An 18,231-nucleotide genomic window follows, 5' to 3' on the forward strand; every position below is an offset into this window, starting at 1 on the left:
GTGTTATGATATTTGATATGTTACATAACCTTGTTAAAATTAGGTTGAGAGTTGGAAGTATATATTATGATATTATCAGGAGGTAGCCTCGATTTTCAACTTCAGTCATGTAAATGGCTTCTGACAATCATCTCAATGTTAATGAGATTTCTTGGATCCACAGTTGATGTTCAAAGGTTATCAACAAAGTGAATTATATCTGGGGTGACTGTAGATTCATCTCATCGGGGATATTTCATGCACGATTCAATTCTAAACAAAAAAGATCATACTGCCTCGTAAAAGGAAAGATATCCATATACAACAAATAGCATGGAGAGTCCTGCTAATTGGAAGAAATGTCTCACCTCTGAAGCCCTCAAACATTCACCAAGGACAAACAAATCCTCTCTGCAAAATACAAACTATACAAACTAAAAATCCATTTACCAATTCACCTCTACTGGTTTGGCATTTTTGTCAAAGATAAATGTGTATCCCTGTGAACTGCATAAGAAAAGTCAATGCACTGGTGCAAGTACAGGACATAAAAAGTTCCATAGTAGCCGCTTGAACAAGAGTGAATCCTTGTGGGGCAGAGTACGTCTGTATGTTTACCAGCAGTGCCCAAGGCAAAGGTTGAGTGCCATGAATAATTCATCTCTTTAAAAAAAGAAGCAGTTATTGTTTGAAATATGACTGCAACCATTATTTCTGACAGAATAATTAAACATTAAAGGGCAAGACAGATGCACATTGTACCTTAATGACATCTGAATGGTGCAAAGTAAAATAAGATATGCACGGCGCGTAAGCACGAGTGTTAAGCTACCGAGAAATGATGGCTCACAAATGAATGTAGAGCCTTTTTACTGACTCCACTCAGTGTCTACTGCCAGCTTGTTTTTATCATCATTTTTATGATCATCAACTGGAATACAGTTCATAAATGTACAGGATAGGAGCAGAAAGCAGGTATCCACATTGTAAATATAGGGTATGTCATGCAGGCCAGCCAGTCCTCTGCACAAACACAAACGTATTTGTATGATTGAGGTGATGCTTCAGGCAGGACTGAACTAGATTACACTGTGGTGCATTATGATGGAGTGGACGGCTGTTTATTATGTGCATACATTATGTCAGGATATCAGGTGCAGAATACGGTCCAAAAGGAAAACACAGACACATACAGGGAGGTATGCACCTATCCACAGGGTCTGTTCAATCAGTCAGACAGAAACCATGACAGCCTGGACACAACACAGTCAATCTATACTAACAGTACTATCAGACCACTATAATGACACAACATCCAACACATGTATTAACACACACAACGTGTTCAGTTATCACTCCTCTGCACTGACTATCTGAAAACACACAGTGTGCTTTTAGGAAACAGAAAAAGAAGCTGATTATATCATCAGTATTAGTCATACTGCATGAACACAAAAATCATGTAGTCAGAAGAGAAGCAGAGTCGTAGGTAACGCAGGAATCGCAGGGCAGGAAAGTAAAAGCTGCCCCGTTGCCCCGGGCAACGAGCTCTGAACCACCATCAACCACTGGATTTGATCTGGTTGTCCATGTTGGCGATCACTTTTTACACTTCTATAAAAACAAACAACAACTACAACTAATAAAGAATGCTGAATTCTTCACGTTCAATGAGAGAGCTGCGTTTATTGACTCTGGTAGACGGTGAACTGTCACTACTTCACCAGCCAGCAGAAACATTGCTAACGGACTCATTCTGACACAAACAGCAACCTGTGATACAGTAATATTATCATCTGTGAGATAACTGCCCCGATCTGGGAACATGGCAACATTACACATTGTAATATGAAATCAAAAAACGTGTTTATTATCTACTCAAATATGAAGAGCTCTCTCCGGCTCTGCTTGTTTATCCACATCAAATACAGCCGAGCTGTGCCGGCCCTGTCTATCACCGCTCATCTCATCTGACATCGTCGCTGACGCTACTGGAAGACACTGGTTTTGTTTTTAGTGAAATCAATTAAATGATGATCAACAATTCAAACATATCTTTCCCTCTGACGACCTGCAGCTGATGGCTGGTTGCCACGCTGGCAACCGTACAGCTCAGATGTGATGTCATGCACTGTACTTTATCAAATAGTCTAATAATAACCATAAAGAGCTCGTGATTCATTCAGTTTAGATGTACTGCTTCCTCCTCTCAACCTGTTCCTGTTCCTGAGAAGACGAAGAAGCAGAGAAGAACATATTCATATATATGTATTTACACCCCGGACTGCCCTCGTAGCTCCGTCTTGACAGCAGAAGACGTATATCCACATAATACCAGACCCGGTGTAAATCCCTCAGGTCACCGGGCCGGAGTCAGACATGTTATTTGACCTTTTCCCGCCAGTTCAAGCAGGTTGACATAATGTCTCAAAGGCTTACGGTACGCTATCGGTCATATTAGGGACGGGCTCGGATACACGTCTGATACTCTACCCTGGGCGCTTACAAATTTCAATTACCTGTATACGAGACAGTGAAATGTGATTTCTGCTCTCACTCTGCCTATAGGCTACACTCAGCTGCCAAGCTGCTGCAGACGAAACACTATTTATCTCCGTAGCCTTTTACCTGGAGGTTAAAAACACTCACATCATGGACTCTGCAAACATTACTTAACCTTATTGTTTATGCAATTTAACTCACATGATCCAGTTCAATAACTCAATGAAAATAAAACTAATAATGAAGAAAACAGAGAGACAAGAAACGTGGTGTCGGTGATACTGAAGTCAAAAATCTGAAAAAACACAGTGACTGTCCAGCGTACTGTGGATGGAAGTCTATGGTATACAGTACATTAGGTTTATATGGTATACAGTCGGTTGGCAGTCTGAAAAGCATCTACTCTGGTTTTAAGTTAATAATCTTTATTAATGCGATTATAAGTTAATAATCTTTATTAATGTGATTATAAGTTCATCCATCCATCTGCAACCGCTTATCCCGTTAGGGGTCGCGGGGGGGGGCTGGAGCCGATCCCAGCCGACATTGGGCGAAGGCAGGGTACACCCTGGACAGGTCGCCAGTCCATCGCAGGGCTGACACATAGAGACATACAACCATTACATACAACCATTCACGCTCACATTCACACCTACGGGCAATTTTAGAGTCCACAATTAACCTAACCTGCATGTCTTTGGACTGTGGGAGGAAACCGGAGTACCCGGAGAAAACCCACGCTAACACAGGGAGAACATGCAAACTCCACACAGAAGGGTCCCAAGCCGGATTCGAACCTGCAACCCTCTAGCTGTGAGGCGCCAGTGCTAACCACTGCACCACCGTGCAGCCGATTATAAGTTAATAATCTTTATTAATGTGATTATAAGTTAATAATCTTTATTAATTTGATTATAAGTTAATAATCTTTATTAATGTGATTATAAGTTAATAATCTTTATTAATGTGATTATAAGTCAATAATCTTTATTAATGTGATTATAAGTTAATAATCTTTATTAATGTGATTATAAGTTAATAATCTTTATTAATGTGATTATAAGTCAATAATCTTTATTAATGCACGGATCAAGTGCATAAAGGTTTAATAAAGTCAAGTTTAATAAAGGTTATCTTTGCATTTAGAGATGTTCTGATACCATCTTTCCTTTCCGATACCGATCCCGATACCTGAACTTGCGGTATCTGCGGACAGCGAGTACTGATCCGATACCAGCGTGATAAAAAAAGATATAGTTCTTATTATTATCATCATTATTAAACAGCTGTTTACTACTGACTCCTGACTGTATGGATGTGATGTGATGACTCTGTTGTGTGGCCTCGCTCAGGTTAAAGCATTTAATGTAAAACATGAATAAATCCATTATTATTATTATTCAGTTTGTTAGTTATAAAGAACATAAATAAATGAAGTTAGGAATAAATAACAGTTCTGTATTCTCTTAGCTCCTTAGTCTCCTCAGTAGACAGCCTGCATGCTCATTTGTCCTGCGGGGTGTAATATTCACAATAATAATAATAATAATAATAATAATAACGAGAGCTGCACGCAGCTATGAAAGGGCCCTCGCCCCTGCTCACGGGTCGGGGTTGCTGGCGGGACGCCGACCGACGCGGCCGGGCACCGCGAAACCGAAACTCTGACGAGCGCCACGACGCCTGACGCAAGGCTCTACGACAAGCGGTTCACGAGTTATGAAGGGGGGCGTGGCTAATGTGTAGGGGGCGGGCATAACTTTCACCAATGAAACAGGCACTCTCTGCTGAGTGATATGACACATCCCACAAGACTCTACTACAAACGGTTCATGAGATATGAAAGGGGGCGGGGCTAATGTGTAGGGGGCGGGCATAACATTTACCAATGAAACAGGCACTCTCTGCTGAGTGATATGACACCTCCCGCAAGACTCTACGACAAACGGTTCATGAGATATGAAAGGGGGCGGGGCTAATGTGTAGGGGGCGGGCATAACTTTCACCAATGAAACAGGCACTCTCTGCTGAGTGATATGACACTTCCCACAAGACTCTACGACAAACGGATCATGAGTTATGAAAGGGGGCGGGGCTAATGTGTAGGGGGCGGGGCTACCCTTAACGAATAAAACAGGAACTCTCTGCTGAGTGATATGACACCTCCCATAAGCCTGTACGACAAACGGTTCATGAGATATGAAAGGGGGCGGGGCTAACGTCTTGGGGCGGGGCTATGAGTATATTTTTTCATATACATGTCATCAGTACTGGAGCAACATCATACCTGAGAGATTTGGGGCAGATCGGACTATGTACAGTTGAGTTACATTAACTGCCTGTTTCATGGCGAATGGCTCAAAATGGCCGCCACGCCACGGTCCGCTCGTTAAGTGAACACTCACCATTTTAATAACTTTTCATCCTCAAGGTCTTGAGATGGTCCTGACCAAATTTCAAATCGATATGATCAAATCTGTAGGAGGAGTTCGTTAAAGTACGCGGCCAATAAAACGCAAAAATTGGGAAAATCGTACATAAAATCCAATATGGCCGACTTCTGGGTGGGCGGGGCTAATGAAACCCAATGAGGAATATGTTTCAAATGATAATTTGGGGCAGATCGAACTCTGTACAGTTGAGTTAGGGTTAACCCACTCTCTGCTGAGTGATATGACACATCCCACAAGACTCTACTATAAACGGTTCATGAGATATGAAAGGGGGCGGGGCTAACGTCTTGGGGCGGGGCTATGAGTATATTTTTTCATATACATGTCATCAGTACTGGAGCAACATCATACCTGAGAGATTTGGGGCAGATCGGACTATGTACAGTTGAGTTACATTAACTGCCTGTTTCATGGCGAATGGCTCAAAATGGCCGCCACGCCACGGTCCGCTCGTTAAGTGAACACTCACCATTTTAATAACTTTTCATCCTCAAGGTCTTGAGATGGTCCTGACCAAATTTCAAATCGATATGATCAAATCTGTAGGAGGAGTTCGTTAGAGTACGCGGCCAATAAAACGCAAAAATTGGGAAAATCGTACATAAAATCCAATATGGCCGACTTCTGGGTGGGCGGGGCTAATGAAACCCAATGAGGAATATGTTTCAAATGATAATTTGGGGCAGATCGAACTCTGTACAGTTGAGTTAGGGTTAACCCACTCTCTGCTGAGTGATATGACACATCCCACAAGACTCTACTATAAACGGTTCATGAGATATGAAAGGGGGCGGGGCTAACGTCTTGGGGCGGGGCTATGAGTATATTTTTTCATCTACATGTCATCAGTACTGGAGCAACATCATACCTGAGAGATTTGGGGCAGATCGGACTATGTACAGTTGAGTTACAATAACTGGCGAATGGCTCAAAATGGCCGCCACGCCACGGTCCGCTCGTTAAGTGAACGCTCACCATTTTAATAACTTTTCATCCTCGAGGTCTTGAGATGGTCCTGACCAAATATCAACTCGATATGATCAAATCTGTAGGAGGAGTTCGTTAAAGTACGCGGCCAATAAAACGCAAAAATGACATAAAAATCCAATATGGCCGACTTCTGGGTGGGCGGGGCTAATGAAACCCAATGAGGAATATGTTTCAAATGATGAGTGGGATATGCATACCAAATTTCATGAATATCGGATCAATTTTGACAAAGTTATAATTTCAATGCGTTAGGGGGCGCTATAGAGCCAAATAAAAACACACTGAGCCTAATGGCTATGCAGTTACATAAAGTTCACAGGTGTCTATCATTTTGCCAAATTTTATGAGATTCCGAGCACCTAAAGGTATGTTCAAAATCTGAAAGACATAAGGGGGCGCTAGAGAGCCAACATGCCACGCCCAAGCAAAATTTCACCACTAAAATTAAGTAATTACTAGTTTGGATGTGTGTGTAAAGTTTCATGAATTTTTGTGCATCCTAAAGTCTTCAAATATGCGTTCGTAAATTCTAAAATCACGCAGGAAGTCCAACATGGCTGACTTCCTGTTTGCCGGAGAAATCTCAAAATCATTTAATCCAGGTATGAGGGCGTGAGCAATGACATACTTGAATTTCGTGAAGATCGAAGAAACTTTCTCGGAAAAACTGCGTACGTTAGGGGGCGCTATGGAGCCCCCTGGAGACACCCGAGCCCAGTCACTCCAGAACATTGAATTTCCCACCAGTTCTGACGCATACTCCACTTTTCGTGAGTTTTGGGGATGGCTAAGGTCGTCAAAAACGCGTTCTTGCAGCGGAAAAAGAATAATAATCTGCAGAAAAACAATAGGTTCCTTGCACTTCGTGCCAGGACACCGTTGGGTCCTGGCACTTTCGTGCTCGGGCCCTAATAATAATAACTTGGATTATTCCCCCCCCCTACTCGGGTACCGTCACCCCGGAAACAGAAGCAAATACACACCGTCCATATCGCCGTATTACTTGTTGGATTTTCCACCGTTTCAACTGACCTTTTCCTCTCTCTGACTACCGTAACCGTGACGTAACCGTTACTGTAACCGTAACCGTTACCGTTACCGTTACCGTTACCGTTACCGTTACCGTTACCGTTACCGTTACCGTTACCGTCTCCACCAGCACCGCTCTGTTGTTGTTTACTGTCGTCACGTGACAAACTACCTGAAGTCAGTTCTTCTTCGCTGCTCTAAAACAGTAGTAGCTAGTGGCGGCCGTTATACCTCCAGGGCAACAGCACAGTGAAGCCGCTGTTTTGGAGCGGCGAAGAAGAAGAAGAACTGATTTCCGGTTAAACAAGTTGATTTTTATGGTATTGGATCGGTGCATAGGCCGGCATGCTATGTGTTTCCGATACCGGTATCGGTATCTCTACACGCATTCATAAATAAAGGATGTTTAACTTCTACTCAGAGATCCAATCAGAGCGCCTCGGATGCTTTTCAGACTGCCAACCTTCAGTAAACCATGACCTTCCATTCAAAGTCAGCTAGTCACCTTTCTGTTTCTTAATTCTTAAATCCTGTCAGGGTAGTGCTGTCGCTGCATGACGAGCCAAAGACTAGCTTCCTAGAAGCACCTCCTGCTGTTCATACTGGAGGTAAATAAGCTCTGTCATTACAGTAGAAACTGTGGAGGGCTTGTTATTCACTACTAGTGATATGATGTTGGTAGAGCGGCGTTATCTGTTCTGGCTCTAGATTTGAAATCAAAGATTCCCATGTAACTCGTGAAATGACACGTAGTGTAGATAATTTAAGATTTCCTGTTACATCATAGCTAGTGTTGTCCAAACATGTTGAGTCTGCTCTACCAGGCTGTGAATCCCTGCTGCTTTGTTAGACTACGACAGTCAAAAGAGATTTCCCTCAAGCCACGACCACAACAGTCCTGTTTATCATCAGCGGGACTGTTCAGTAGCCTCGGTGCCTGCACGCCCTGGAAGAAACTCACAGGCGCAGGTGGGAATGTTGCTTGGCGACTTGCACACTCCATTAAGCTTTTGCAGGCAGTTTAAGCAAAGGCTGCATTTATATGCAATATCTATAAATAAATAAATAAAAGAACCTGTGGGTTCCTGCTCTCCATGAGCAGTGGGAGATGTCAACTGTCGGGCTGGATCATCACACAGGGGATTAATCTGTGTTTCATAAGCACGGGGCTTTACAGAATAAAACCTCTGCCTACGACTTCTGCAGCTCTTTGTGACTAACAGGGAATATTGAGCAGAAGTGCATCGAGGTCTTCTGGAGATCTGAGATGCTGAATTATGTATATACAGAGGCGCTCAGAGAAACCTGTGAATTTGCTTGCTCCATCTATTTCCCACAGCCCTCCGCTGCTTGACCTTCCTCTCCATTACCTACGCTGCACAGCACTTTTCATGTCAACACAATCAATTTGTGTTTGCTCTGATCTTATTCTGCTTTAACGCCTCTCGCTGGAGCCACAACACTTGTGTTTCTCAGGTGGTGTCATGCCGTCAGTAAGAGAGGGAAACAGCCGGCAGCAGTTTGTTGGTATGGACTTCTAACATGTACAGTATGTATTGATTAAATGGGATTTCATTAGACACGCACCACTGTGAGGAATAGCTGTGGCCTTCACTGACCTTTGTCTACTCAGTGTAACCGATGGCGTGATTCTCTGTCAATTCACTTGTCAGATATGAAGCATGTAAACAGGGACTGAATATTAATCAAGCAGCAGACGGCTGGAACCTTCAAGCATACCGATCCAAACTCACAAAACACCGAACGGCATGAAAGACAAATAAAGCGCTACGGGGAAAAGAACATTTAGTTTGGTAGTACTCCATCACCCATGACCATCTCCTCTCTCCTCATCGTTAACAGAAAACTCACGACGATTAGCTCTCTTAGCCTCCTCCTCTTGCTTCATCTCTGAAGTCTAAATATTTCTGGAGACAGCACCATAAAGCAGCCGTTGAACGGATAACAATTTCCTGCAACGCTGTGAAAATAGTGCGTGAAACGCTTACCGAAGTCCCCGGGGACGAAGATGTCATAGACGCAGCTCTGGCCTCTGGTGTAATTATGTGGGTAGTTTGGGGACAGCACGGTTCCCTCTGAACCTGTGAAGTGACCTCCGCAGGGAGCTGTGGGGACGAGAAGGGAAGCAACAGAGAAACACAGTTAACAAATGTGAAAACAACAACCGGCTCACGATACCTGGGGAAATGAGGCAACCAAATACAATCAGCAAATCCATTTAAAGTGCACAGGTAAGCAGTTCATATCACTCAATGAGATGAAAGGTCACCTTTGAAACCTTCAGCTGCTGACAAATATCATTTTGGTCAACAAACCAAAATAATTTGACACTTCAGAGACACTTTGGGGACATTTTATAAAAACAAAGTGAGCTGTAGAAGGAGAGAAAAGGAAGTGTGAGTTGTGTTTACAGGGTTAAAACCCAAAAGGGAAACAAGCAGCAAGGAAAAGCCTTCAAAACAGGTAAAAACACCATCAATCAACACAACACACAATCACAGAAGTTCCACACGCCTCCACTTTAATCAGCCCATATCGCCCAGCATCATGTTTCAGGATTCAACTCTTCAGCTGAAACAGGCTTCCAGTCAGCAGACGACGCACAGAGAAAGTCCAGTTAGTCTGGTTCTGAAGTTGCTGTATATACAGGAAGTATATACCATCCTACTTAGGATGCAGTAACACAGTTAGTGCTACTAAAGCCACGGGAAGGTATGATGACCTTATCCACAAGGGAGGGGGGGGGACATCACTTGCCTCTGAAAACTATTAGCTCCACATAAAAAACCCACTTTACTTGCAGCATCATCATCACGGCGTAGGCACTCTGAAGTTATCAGTAAAGCTGCGGCGGTCTGTCCTGCACCTGCGTCGTATCTCAGAGTCCTATCTTAAGCTGTTAATGATGTACCTAATTTGCCAAGAGGCCCTCTAATGCAGTTTCCTCAGACCTCACGGACCGAGCCATCAGGTGGGGGAGCCTCGCCGGTAAACAAACACGCACACATTTGTCGGAGGGAGGCCGTCACCAGCTGCTCCGAACCCCTCTGTGGCCAACACAATGCACGTGTCACTGCTGCTGTTCCACGGAGCAGGCGGCGCAGGAGGAGATGAACAAAAGGCGAGCAGAGGCGCTAATGTAGAAAGATGGATCAGCAATTTATCCACATTTGGTTGTTGGAGTAGCAAGAGGCATGTAATCAAACATATGTGATGACGGCAAGTGGGACTCTGATTCAAGCCGATCTGTCAGACGGAACGGCAGCCGCGGTATCGTTCGTGGTGGGTGAGGAATCTGAGAATGCTGCTGGTGGGAAGGAGGCCACGCCGTACTGTCAATCCTCAGCAGGTCAGAGCAGCACTACGGAGACGAGGGGATTCTAGGCTGTAATGGCTCCATCCTGACAGGTCAGTGTGGTGCTAAAGAGAAGAGGGCAACCTGCTCTGTAAGAGACTGATGGGCAGGTTTAACCTCAGTCCTCCAGAAAACAGCTGAGTGATTGTACAGTATATATCTATACATATGATGATACTGAGAATCAGGAAGCCATTAAGATGTCCACGTGTTCAGTTTCAGAGAGATCAGATTATCTTCAAGATTCAAGAGATTCTAGAGTTTTATTTGTCACGTACTCTTACAGGATGAATATATATATATAATATACAGTATATGAGGCATTTTTAAAAACATGAGAATACACAGAAACAAAGAGAAAGTTAACTGCAAATAAAGACGTTCCAATGTTTTACATGTTTAAAGTCTGGGTGGAGTCAAATCTGACATCTGTTTCTAAACACATTATTCAGGTTAGAAAAGACTGAACTACGTAGTACTGAGTTGTGTGTTGAGGATTTCTTGGGTGGGCCTGAAACGCCCTGAAATCATGGCTCGATGACGCACTGGAGTCCTCCTTAGCATAACCCTCCACTAACTAACACTATACAAGCTCAGAGCATCAGTGCTTCTCCCACTCAATCACCACTTACTCTTTCTCACCACAGCCCGGTGTTTGCTACTGTAGCAGTGGTTTACCAGGACAGATCCCAGTGGGCCGTCAAAACATCCACTACGTTTTTCCCGGCCGTCCGGCCCTGTCTGTCTCTCACCGGCTCTCTCTGTGTTCATGAGAACGTGCTCGGTGCTGTCTTATTGGCGATTGCCAACTTTTGAAAGTGAGCTGCGTGTTTTGCTTCTTGGGGAAATATCACCAACTTCAGTTAATTGCTAAATGATGTTCTGGGATGTGAGCCGGCCATATGCCGGGGCAGCTGAAGCCATTCCATCTAGCCTGTAGACTGTTAAGTCATCAGTCCAAACACTAAACGGAGAGATGCCGATGGACCCTTTAGTAAAGCACATAACCCCGGGGCTGCTCGCTGAAGGTACGCAGGTGTCAACGGTAAAAGTAATGAACAGCTCCCCGGTGTGAGAGAGGGTGCCCCGGTTCCCCCCCGCTGCTCAAAGTGAGAGATGAATGGTAATTCAGCCGTGGCAGATCAGAGTATTATTCTACTGGAGGGAGGAGCGCTGGGTCGTTCTCTTCTAACTCCTCACAGCTTCCCTCTCCTCTCTCCTGAACACTGGGATCACTGTGATACTGAAGAGCTCTGGGAAATGACTTACAATTTAGATCTGGCTGGGAATAACAAACAAATTATAAATATATACGGTAGATTATGTTCTTTGCAACACTATAAAATACCAACAACTATAAAAATTTACTATTTTTCAACACCACTTTATGAGGTAGCTGTAACTGTTAGTTTAAAGCCACTAATTGTTCAGACCAGGTAGACTCTCTACACCAATCACACATTCTGGCTTTTATATTTACAATCAAAGATAATCAAATGCTTCAGTCTGTTAATCTACTTTACCACGAAGGCTGCCTCGCTTCTTGTGAAGTCAGCGCCTTGTATATCATTTGTTTGGTTTTAACAGCTAGCACCTCGGCGTTGTCCAAAGTGCTCCAAGCTCTCCCCCCCGACCCGCCAGAAATCAGAAACTCATTCACACTCTGACTCGCTGAAACAGGCTCAATAAAATCTATTGGAGGGAAAATATATCACCGGTACAAACAATGTAATGTACAAAACATTCTCCAGTCTAAGAACGACGAAGGAGTAATGTCTACCTGAGCAGAGAATGAAGTCATTCTCCCTCTGAACAGAATATTTATGTCATAATGTACATTTCAACCTCTGTAAAACTATATTATCTAATGTTTAAAGTTATAGTATTAATAAACTTGATATCCAGTTACTCAAAAAGGTATAGTTTAATGTAATTTACCTTTTGGGAGTGTCAGCAAAAAACTAAATGCACACACACACCCAATGACCGGACACAAGAGTGTGTTTCTACACATAGACACCCACACACACGTACTGTATCTCTCTGCTCTGAGAAAGAGGAAGAAGGTCGCGTCATCAGCACGTCATCAGTAACATTGCGGATGTGTTCTACCCTGTGGTCTTAATGCTCAGGCGGATCGGAATCCCCCCCCCCACCTCCAAAACATTTCATTCAAATCCATCAGTGACTTTTGGAGTAATCCTCCAAACCAACAAACCAACGCCGGAGAGAACATGACCTCCTTCCTCCTTCCTCGGCCTTCGGCCTTGGCGGAGGTAGAATATGATTTGGGTTTGTTTTTTCTTGCAGGCCACACTGCAGCTCATTTTTAACTCAGCACAGTCCTGGTATCACATCGTATCAAATATTGACCACACAGCTGGAGTGCAGTTCTCTGCTCTCAGGCCTTGTGTTAATGTACCAGTGTTGCCTCTCACCTTGACAGCTGGGTTTGGCTCTGTCCCACTCCGGTCTCTTGCTGTTCCCCATGATGCATGTCAGAGTGGAGTAGCCCTGCAGCAGGTAACCGGCCTCACAGTGAAATGTTACCATAGATCCCAGCTTGTAGTCGGTACCCATTCTAGAGCCATTCATCACATTCCCCGGATCAAAACACGCCTCCCGCAGTTTAGCTGCCAATCAACAGAACAAAGCTTTTAGAGCAGAGACAGTAATCAACGTGTCTACAATGAGAGGGCTCGCTGATTAACAGGTAGAAATAAGGTTGTGTTTGATTTAACTCTACAGAACTTGTTAAAAAGTGAAACCCAGTAAACATGGAGGAGATGTATGAGGGAGTCTCTCAGCTGGCGTCAGCACTAGAACAAGTCGTTGTCTATAGTAGCGAGCTTCAAAGACATTATTTTCTGATTCATTTCTATATGTATCCAACTAAATCCCCTGCTGTAATACATACACTTATTCTGTGAACATGCATATAAAATCCCACTTGCATAAGCCCTCAGAGTACCTTTGTATTCCAAATGAAAGCCGGTGTAGCTCACAGAGCCGTCGCTGCGAAACGCCAAGTACATGAAGTTGGAACTGCTCTCAATCTTCTCAGGAAGTTTACTGTCTTGGAAACTGCCAATCAGATGAGCGCTGCTGTCGGGTCCGTCGTAGATATACAAGAAATCATAGTTGGGCTCGATGCTGAAGCTGCGACGAGTGAAAAGAAACACACAAATGAGATAAAACAATTATTATTTTGCCGAGTCTTAGCCACCAGATTGTACAGATTGTGTGTGAGATTTAGAAATGCATTAGGGCTTCAGAATGAGAGTGTGCACCGCAGTGCTAGAAGTGAGTCACGCCAAGCGATTTGTTTTGCATCTCTCCAGACAAAGAGATAAAAAAAGATATCTCCCCCAAGAGGTGAGAAGAGATTAAATTGTTGTGACACTGCGCTGGCACAAAATCTTCCCAGACGGCGACGGCAATGCAGTGTGAAAAGATCGTTTCATATTGTAGCGCTGTATATCAAATCACACGCCGCAGTGAGAGAGAGAGGAGCATTTGTTTTCAAAATAATGAGCGTGGTTTATGACAAAAATGTAAATAGCTTGGAGATAATTGCATTTGAGTTGGATCAAGGCAACTCCAATTTAAAATCATAACTCCATCCTTTCATTTGGTGTTCCCAAGGGAGGAAGCAGCATTGTGCTATAACTCCATCGGATGTTTGTTCTGAAGGACAAAACAGAAACATGGAGAATGTCTCTCCTTCACCTCGAGAAGAGGAACACGAACACAAGAGGGGAGAAAGAGCCGGTGCACATATGCTCCTTCTCCAGCCCTTCATGAAACGACTATAAAAATAATACTCAGTCAAGAGCAACACGGCCCGGGAGAAGTGCCCTCGGGCCCATCTGGGAGTTCTCTCTCTGCCAGGATCCAGGCTACATATTTACATTGCAATTAATAATGTAAAGCTTATGGTCTGAGTACCATTCAGCCTCATAACACGCCTCTGCCTGCAGTATACAGTATTCATCCACAAATCTTGTTTCACCACATTACAGCAAAGCGGCAGGAACACCCCTCCCCCCCCTATCTCCCAACACACCTGGACTCAAACTCAGGTCCTCTGCTTAACACACATGGCCAGCTCTGCTCAATACGATGATGTTATAGCTGGTTCCACTGCAGAAAACAAGCAATTCCAGAGCACCACCCCGAGCCGCTGTGCAGCCACTGAGAAGCGACTCCATTCGGATTCAGGTAGGTTACAAACATAGCGCAGGTTTAGGGAAAGCTTCATCTTGTAAGCTACTGGACCATGGACTTAAAGGACAACCAGGTGGTTGTTTTCACCGTCTCTGGTAGATTTTACTGCATCCACTCTTCACATCCTGGAGAAACCGGATATTTCAGGATTTTCCTTTTAATGATTGTTTCAAATTAAATCAACTTCTGTGATTCACCGTGAGGAATATATCAAACCCTTTAAAATGGAAATAATGACACTGTGACTAAATCTGCCTAAACTACATTATTAGTGTTGTTTTGTGTTACGTTATGAATAGGGCTGTCAATCCATTCAAAGGTTTCATCACAATTAATCACATGATTGTCCATAGCTAATCGCAAATAAATCACACATTGTTTGTATCTGTTTTAAATGAACCTTAAAGGGAGATTAGTCCAGTATTATATATATATAATCCTCTTGTCAACATGGGAGTGGGTAAATATGCTGCTTTATGTAAATGTATGTATATATTTATTAATGTAAATCAATTAACAACACAAAACAATAACAGATATTGATCAGAAACCCTCACAGGTACTGCATTTAGCATAAAACAATATGCTCCAATCAGAACATGGCAAACTGCAGCCCAACAGGCAACAACAGCTGTCAGTGTGTCAGTGTGCTGACTTGACTATGACTTGCCCCAAACTGCATGTGATGATCATAAAGTGGGCATGTCTGTAAAGGGGAGACTCGTGGGTACCCATAGAACCCATTTACATTCACACATCTGGAGGTCAGAGGTCAAGGGACCCCTCTGAACATGGACATGACAGTTTTTCCTCTCCAACATTTAGCTGAAGTTTGAAGCGTTATTTAACCTCCTTCATGACCAGCTAGTCTGACCTGGTTGGTACCGATGGATCCATCAGGTTCTGTAGTTTAACATGATAACAGTAGTAATAGTAGTAGTAGTAGTAGTAGTAGTAGTAGTAGTAGTAGTAGTGGTAGTGGTACCATGGTTGGTACCGATGGATTCATCAGGTTCTGTAGTTTAACATGATAACAGTAGTATTAGTAGTAGTAGTAGTAGTAGTAGTAGTAGTGGTAGTGGTACCATGGTTGGTACCGATGGATTCATCAGGTTCTCTAGTGTCGTATGATGCCGATATCTTCCCTCTAACTGAGTCCACTACAACCTCCCAAAGACCGAAGTGTTAATGCGTTAAAGAAATGAGTAGCATTAAAACTAATCTGTGTTAACACGTTATTATCAGGTTAACTTTAGCAGCCCTACTGTAGTCATGACTAAAAGCAACTAAACAAGTAAAATGGACATTTTACCTGATGAAAGCCAAGGAAATGACATAGTCGGAGTGGACAGCGATAAGCCAGTCACAGTCTTTGCTGTGAGGGTAGGGGTTTGGGTAGTTGGGAGAGAGGATGAATCCTGAAGATCCAGTCACATTCCCACCACAAGGAGCTTGAGCGATAAAAGAAGAAGAAGAAATGGATGAGAAAGTTCCCACAGTGGTCACAGAGAAAGTCTTTAAATGTGTCTGAGCTGCTGCAGACGTCTCTGGCTGAGCTGGATTCAGTTTGAGACGTAGAGGTAAGGAATGCACTCTTGTAGGTCATTAAATATAATTGACTGAAATTCTTTGACCTTTCTGGTCCTTTATCAGCAACAAGCACCCGGGAACCACGATGACATCGGGCCAGCGCCGGGGCATTAGAGAGACTACGCCAATATCTCTCTACATTGTGATTACAAGAGACGTTTCTCTGGCACTTGTCTCACCAAGGCATCGGATTTCTCTGGTACGTTTTCCAATTAATTTCTGGTGTAGCCTATTAAGAGTTTTATTCAGTGTTTAACAGGTCGGCACCGCACACACAGAAACAAACTTAGTCTCTTTGTGTAGTTGTACAATATGATAAATATGAAGGATGAACCTTTAACTGGAAACAAAATGGATCTCCTCTTTCTGCTTCTTTATGAAGAACTTCTGCAACTCTTTCATTAATCAATTTGACTTCACTTTACTTATTGCTCCTGGTCATGTGATTATATTGATCATGTTCTCTACTGCTTATTGATATGTGACTCTTGGATCTCTTGGGACTGAGGCAGAAATGAAACTAACAACACACTAAGACAACTTAATCAATTAATGCATATGGACATGTCTGCTCTAGGATTGACCTGGATGGATTATGTTTACATGATTTTATACTTTCTGATATTCTCTGTGTCTAAATCATCTCACAGCCTCACAAAAGGCTTTACTTGTCATTCATGGAGTTTGATGAATAAACTGCCAGCTGTCATGTTTCACGATGAAGAAGTGTTGGTAACACGCTGATGAGTATGTTGCTCTTATTTGGTGTGGTAACACTCGAGTTAGAAGAGGAAAGCTGACATTTACATCAAGTTTCACTCACACGGCCGTGCTTCTAGTGTCATTACATAATGCTGAGTCGTGTGATCTTGTAATTGCACAATGCCTAGCTCTTCCCTGGCCAGGAAAAAAAGCCTCAGTGAGACCTGTTGGCAGCAACATCTAGGTTTCTTTGGACCTACTTAGTGTAATTATTTCTAATTACATTGTTAAGTAATTAGCTGTTAAGCTCTAATAAGACAATGTGCTGGGAGAGTACTCCGTCTCTGACTGGCTACAGAAGTGGATTTGTCCACATAAGAGTTGGCAACGACTCAAACATATCTGAAGAGTCGTGTTTATCCTGCACATGTTCTTAAGACATCAGTGAGAGAGAATTATAGTCTCTGCTGCAGCCAGTTAATAGAAAACCTCCCTCTCACCATCTCTCTCCCTCTGATCCCTCCTTCTCTCCCTCTCTCTCCTTCAATCCATACACCTCTCTCTCTAACTCACACTACATCCCTGTTTCTCACCGATGCAGCTTGGAGGGCTGGGTTGCCAGTAGTATCTATTTTCCACTTGGATGCAGGTGATTCTGCTCTCCCCCTGCAATTCATATCCCGGATCACAAGAGAAGGTCACCGAGTCGCCGGGCTCCCGCCCTTCCCCGTTGCGACTACCGTTCATGGGAATACCTGGATCTCTGCAAGCTGTCGCAAGCGAACCTGAAGGGCAAACACACACACACACACACACACACACACACACAGACACATGACACACACATACATAATCGCTCATATGCATGCAAAGCACATGGAATCAATGATGAGTTTCGTATCGTACGGTAGACAGCTGCCGAGCTGAAACCGTAGCTCAAACAGAGTCAGACCACAGAACAGATTACTGACTGATATCAGTCAGAGTCCTGCTGTGTTTCCCTAATCTGTTCTCCTAAACCACAGCTGTGGAGCCCAGAGCAAAGACAATGATCTGGTCCAATCTGATGGATTCTTCAAATATTCCCACGATAGACTTTATGGAGAGACTTAACACAGTTAGGTTTATTGCAGCCTCGTGTTGTTGCTGCTTTCTTCTAAAATATATATGCATCTAGAGAAAATTCATCAAGTAACAAGTACATAAGTAAAACATATTGAAAAAATACAAATGTGAAATTAAAGGAGCAGTGTGTAGGATCTGGTGGTCCAGTGCTCAGAGTGTGTGTGTATGTGGGAAGTGAGTGGTGAAGCAGGAGAGAGAGAGAGAAAGAGAGAGCGACGGCGAGTAACGTTTTCGATTCCGTACAGTGTTTGTCCGTTT

The 18,231-nt window shown here is 43.4% G+C and overlaps 1 protein-coding gene across 1 annotated transcript in view; it reads right to left on the bottom strand.

Annotated features, from left to right (window-relative positions):
* LOC141779829 (CUB and sushi domain-containing protein 3-like) overlaps positions 1 to 18,231 on the bottom strand; it is a 269,514-nt gene that overhangs the window by 151,562 nt on the left and 99,721 nt on the right. Inside the window, exons 26-30 of the mRNA XM_074654862.1 lie at positions 17,442 to 17,633; positions 15,869 to 16,007; positions 13,301 to 13,488; positions 12,768 to 12,962; positions 8,963 to 9,079 (exon numbers count right to left, since the gene is read on the bottom strand). Of these exons, the coding sequence (XP_074510963.1) occupies positions 8,963 to 9,079; positions 12,768 to 12,962; positions 13,301 to 13,488; positions 15,869 to 16,007; positions 17,442 to 17,633 (831 nt within the window). The remainder of the gene's footprint in view (positions 1 to 8,962; positions 9,080 to 12,767; positions 12,963 to 13,300; positions 13,489 to 15,868; positions 16,008 to 17,441; positions 17,634 to 18,231) is intronic.

The sequence above is a fragment of the Sebastes fasciatus genome, chromosome 12 (assembly GCF_043250625.1).
Source record: "Sebastes fasciatus isolate fSebFas1 chromosome 12, fSebFas1.pri, whole genome shotgun sequence".
Classification (NCBI taxonomy): domain Eukaryota; kingdom Metazoa; phylum Chordata; class Actinopteri; order Perciformes; family Sebastidae; genus Sebastes; species Sebastes fasciatus.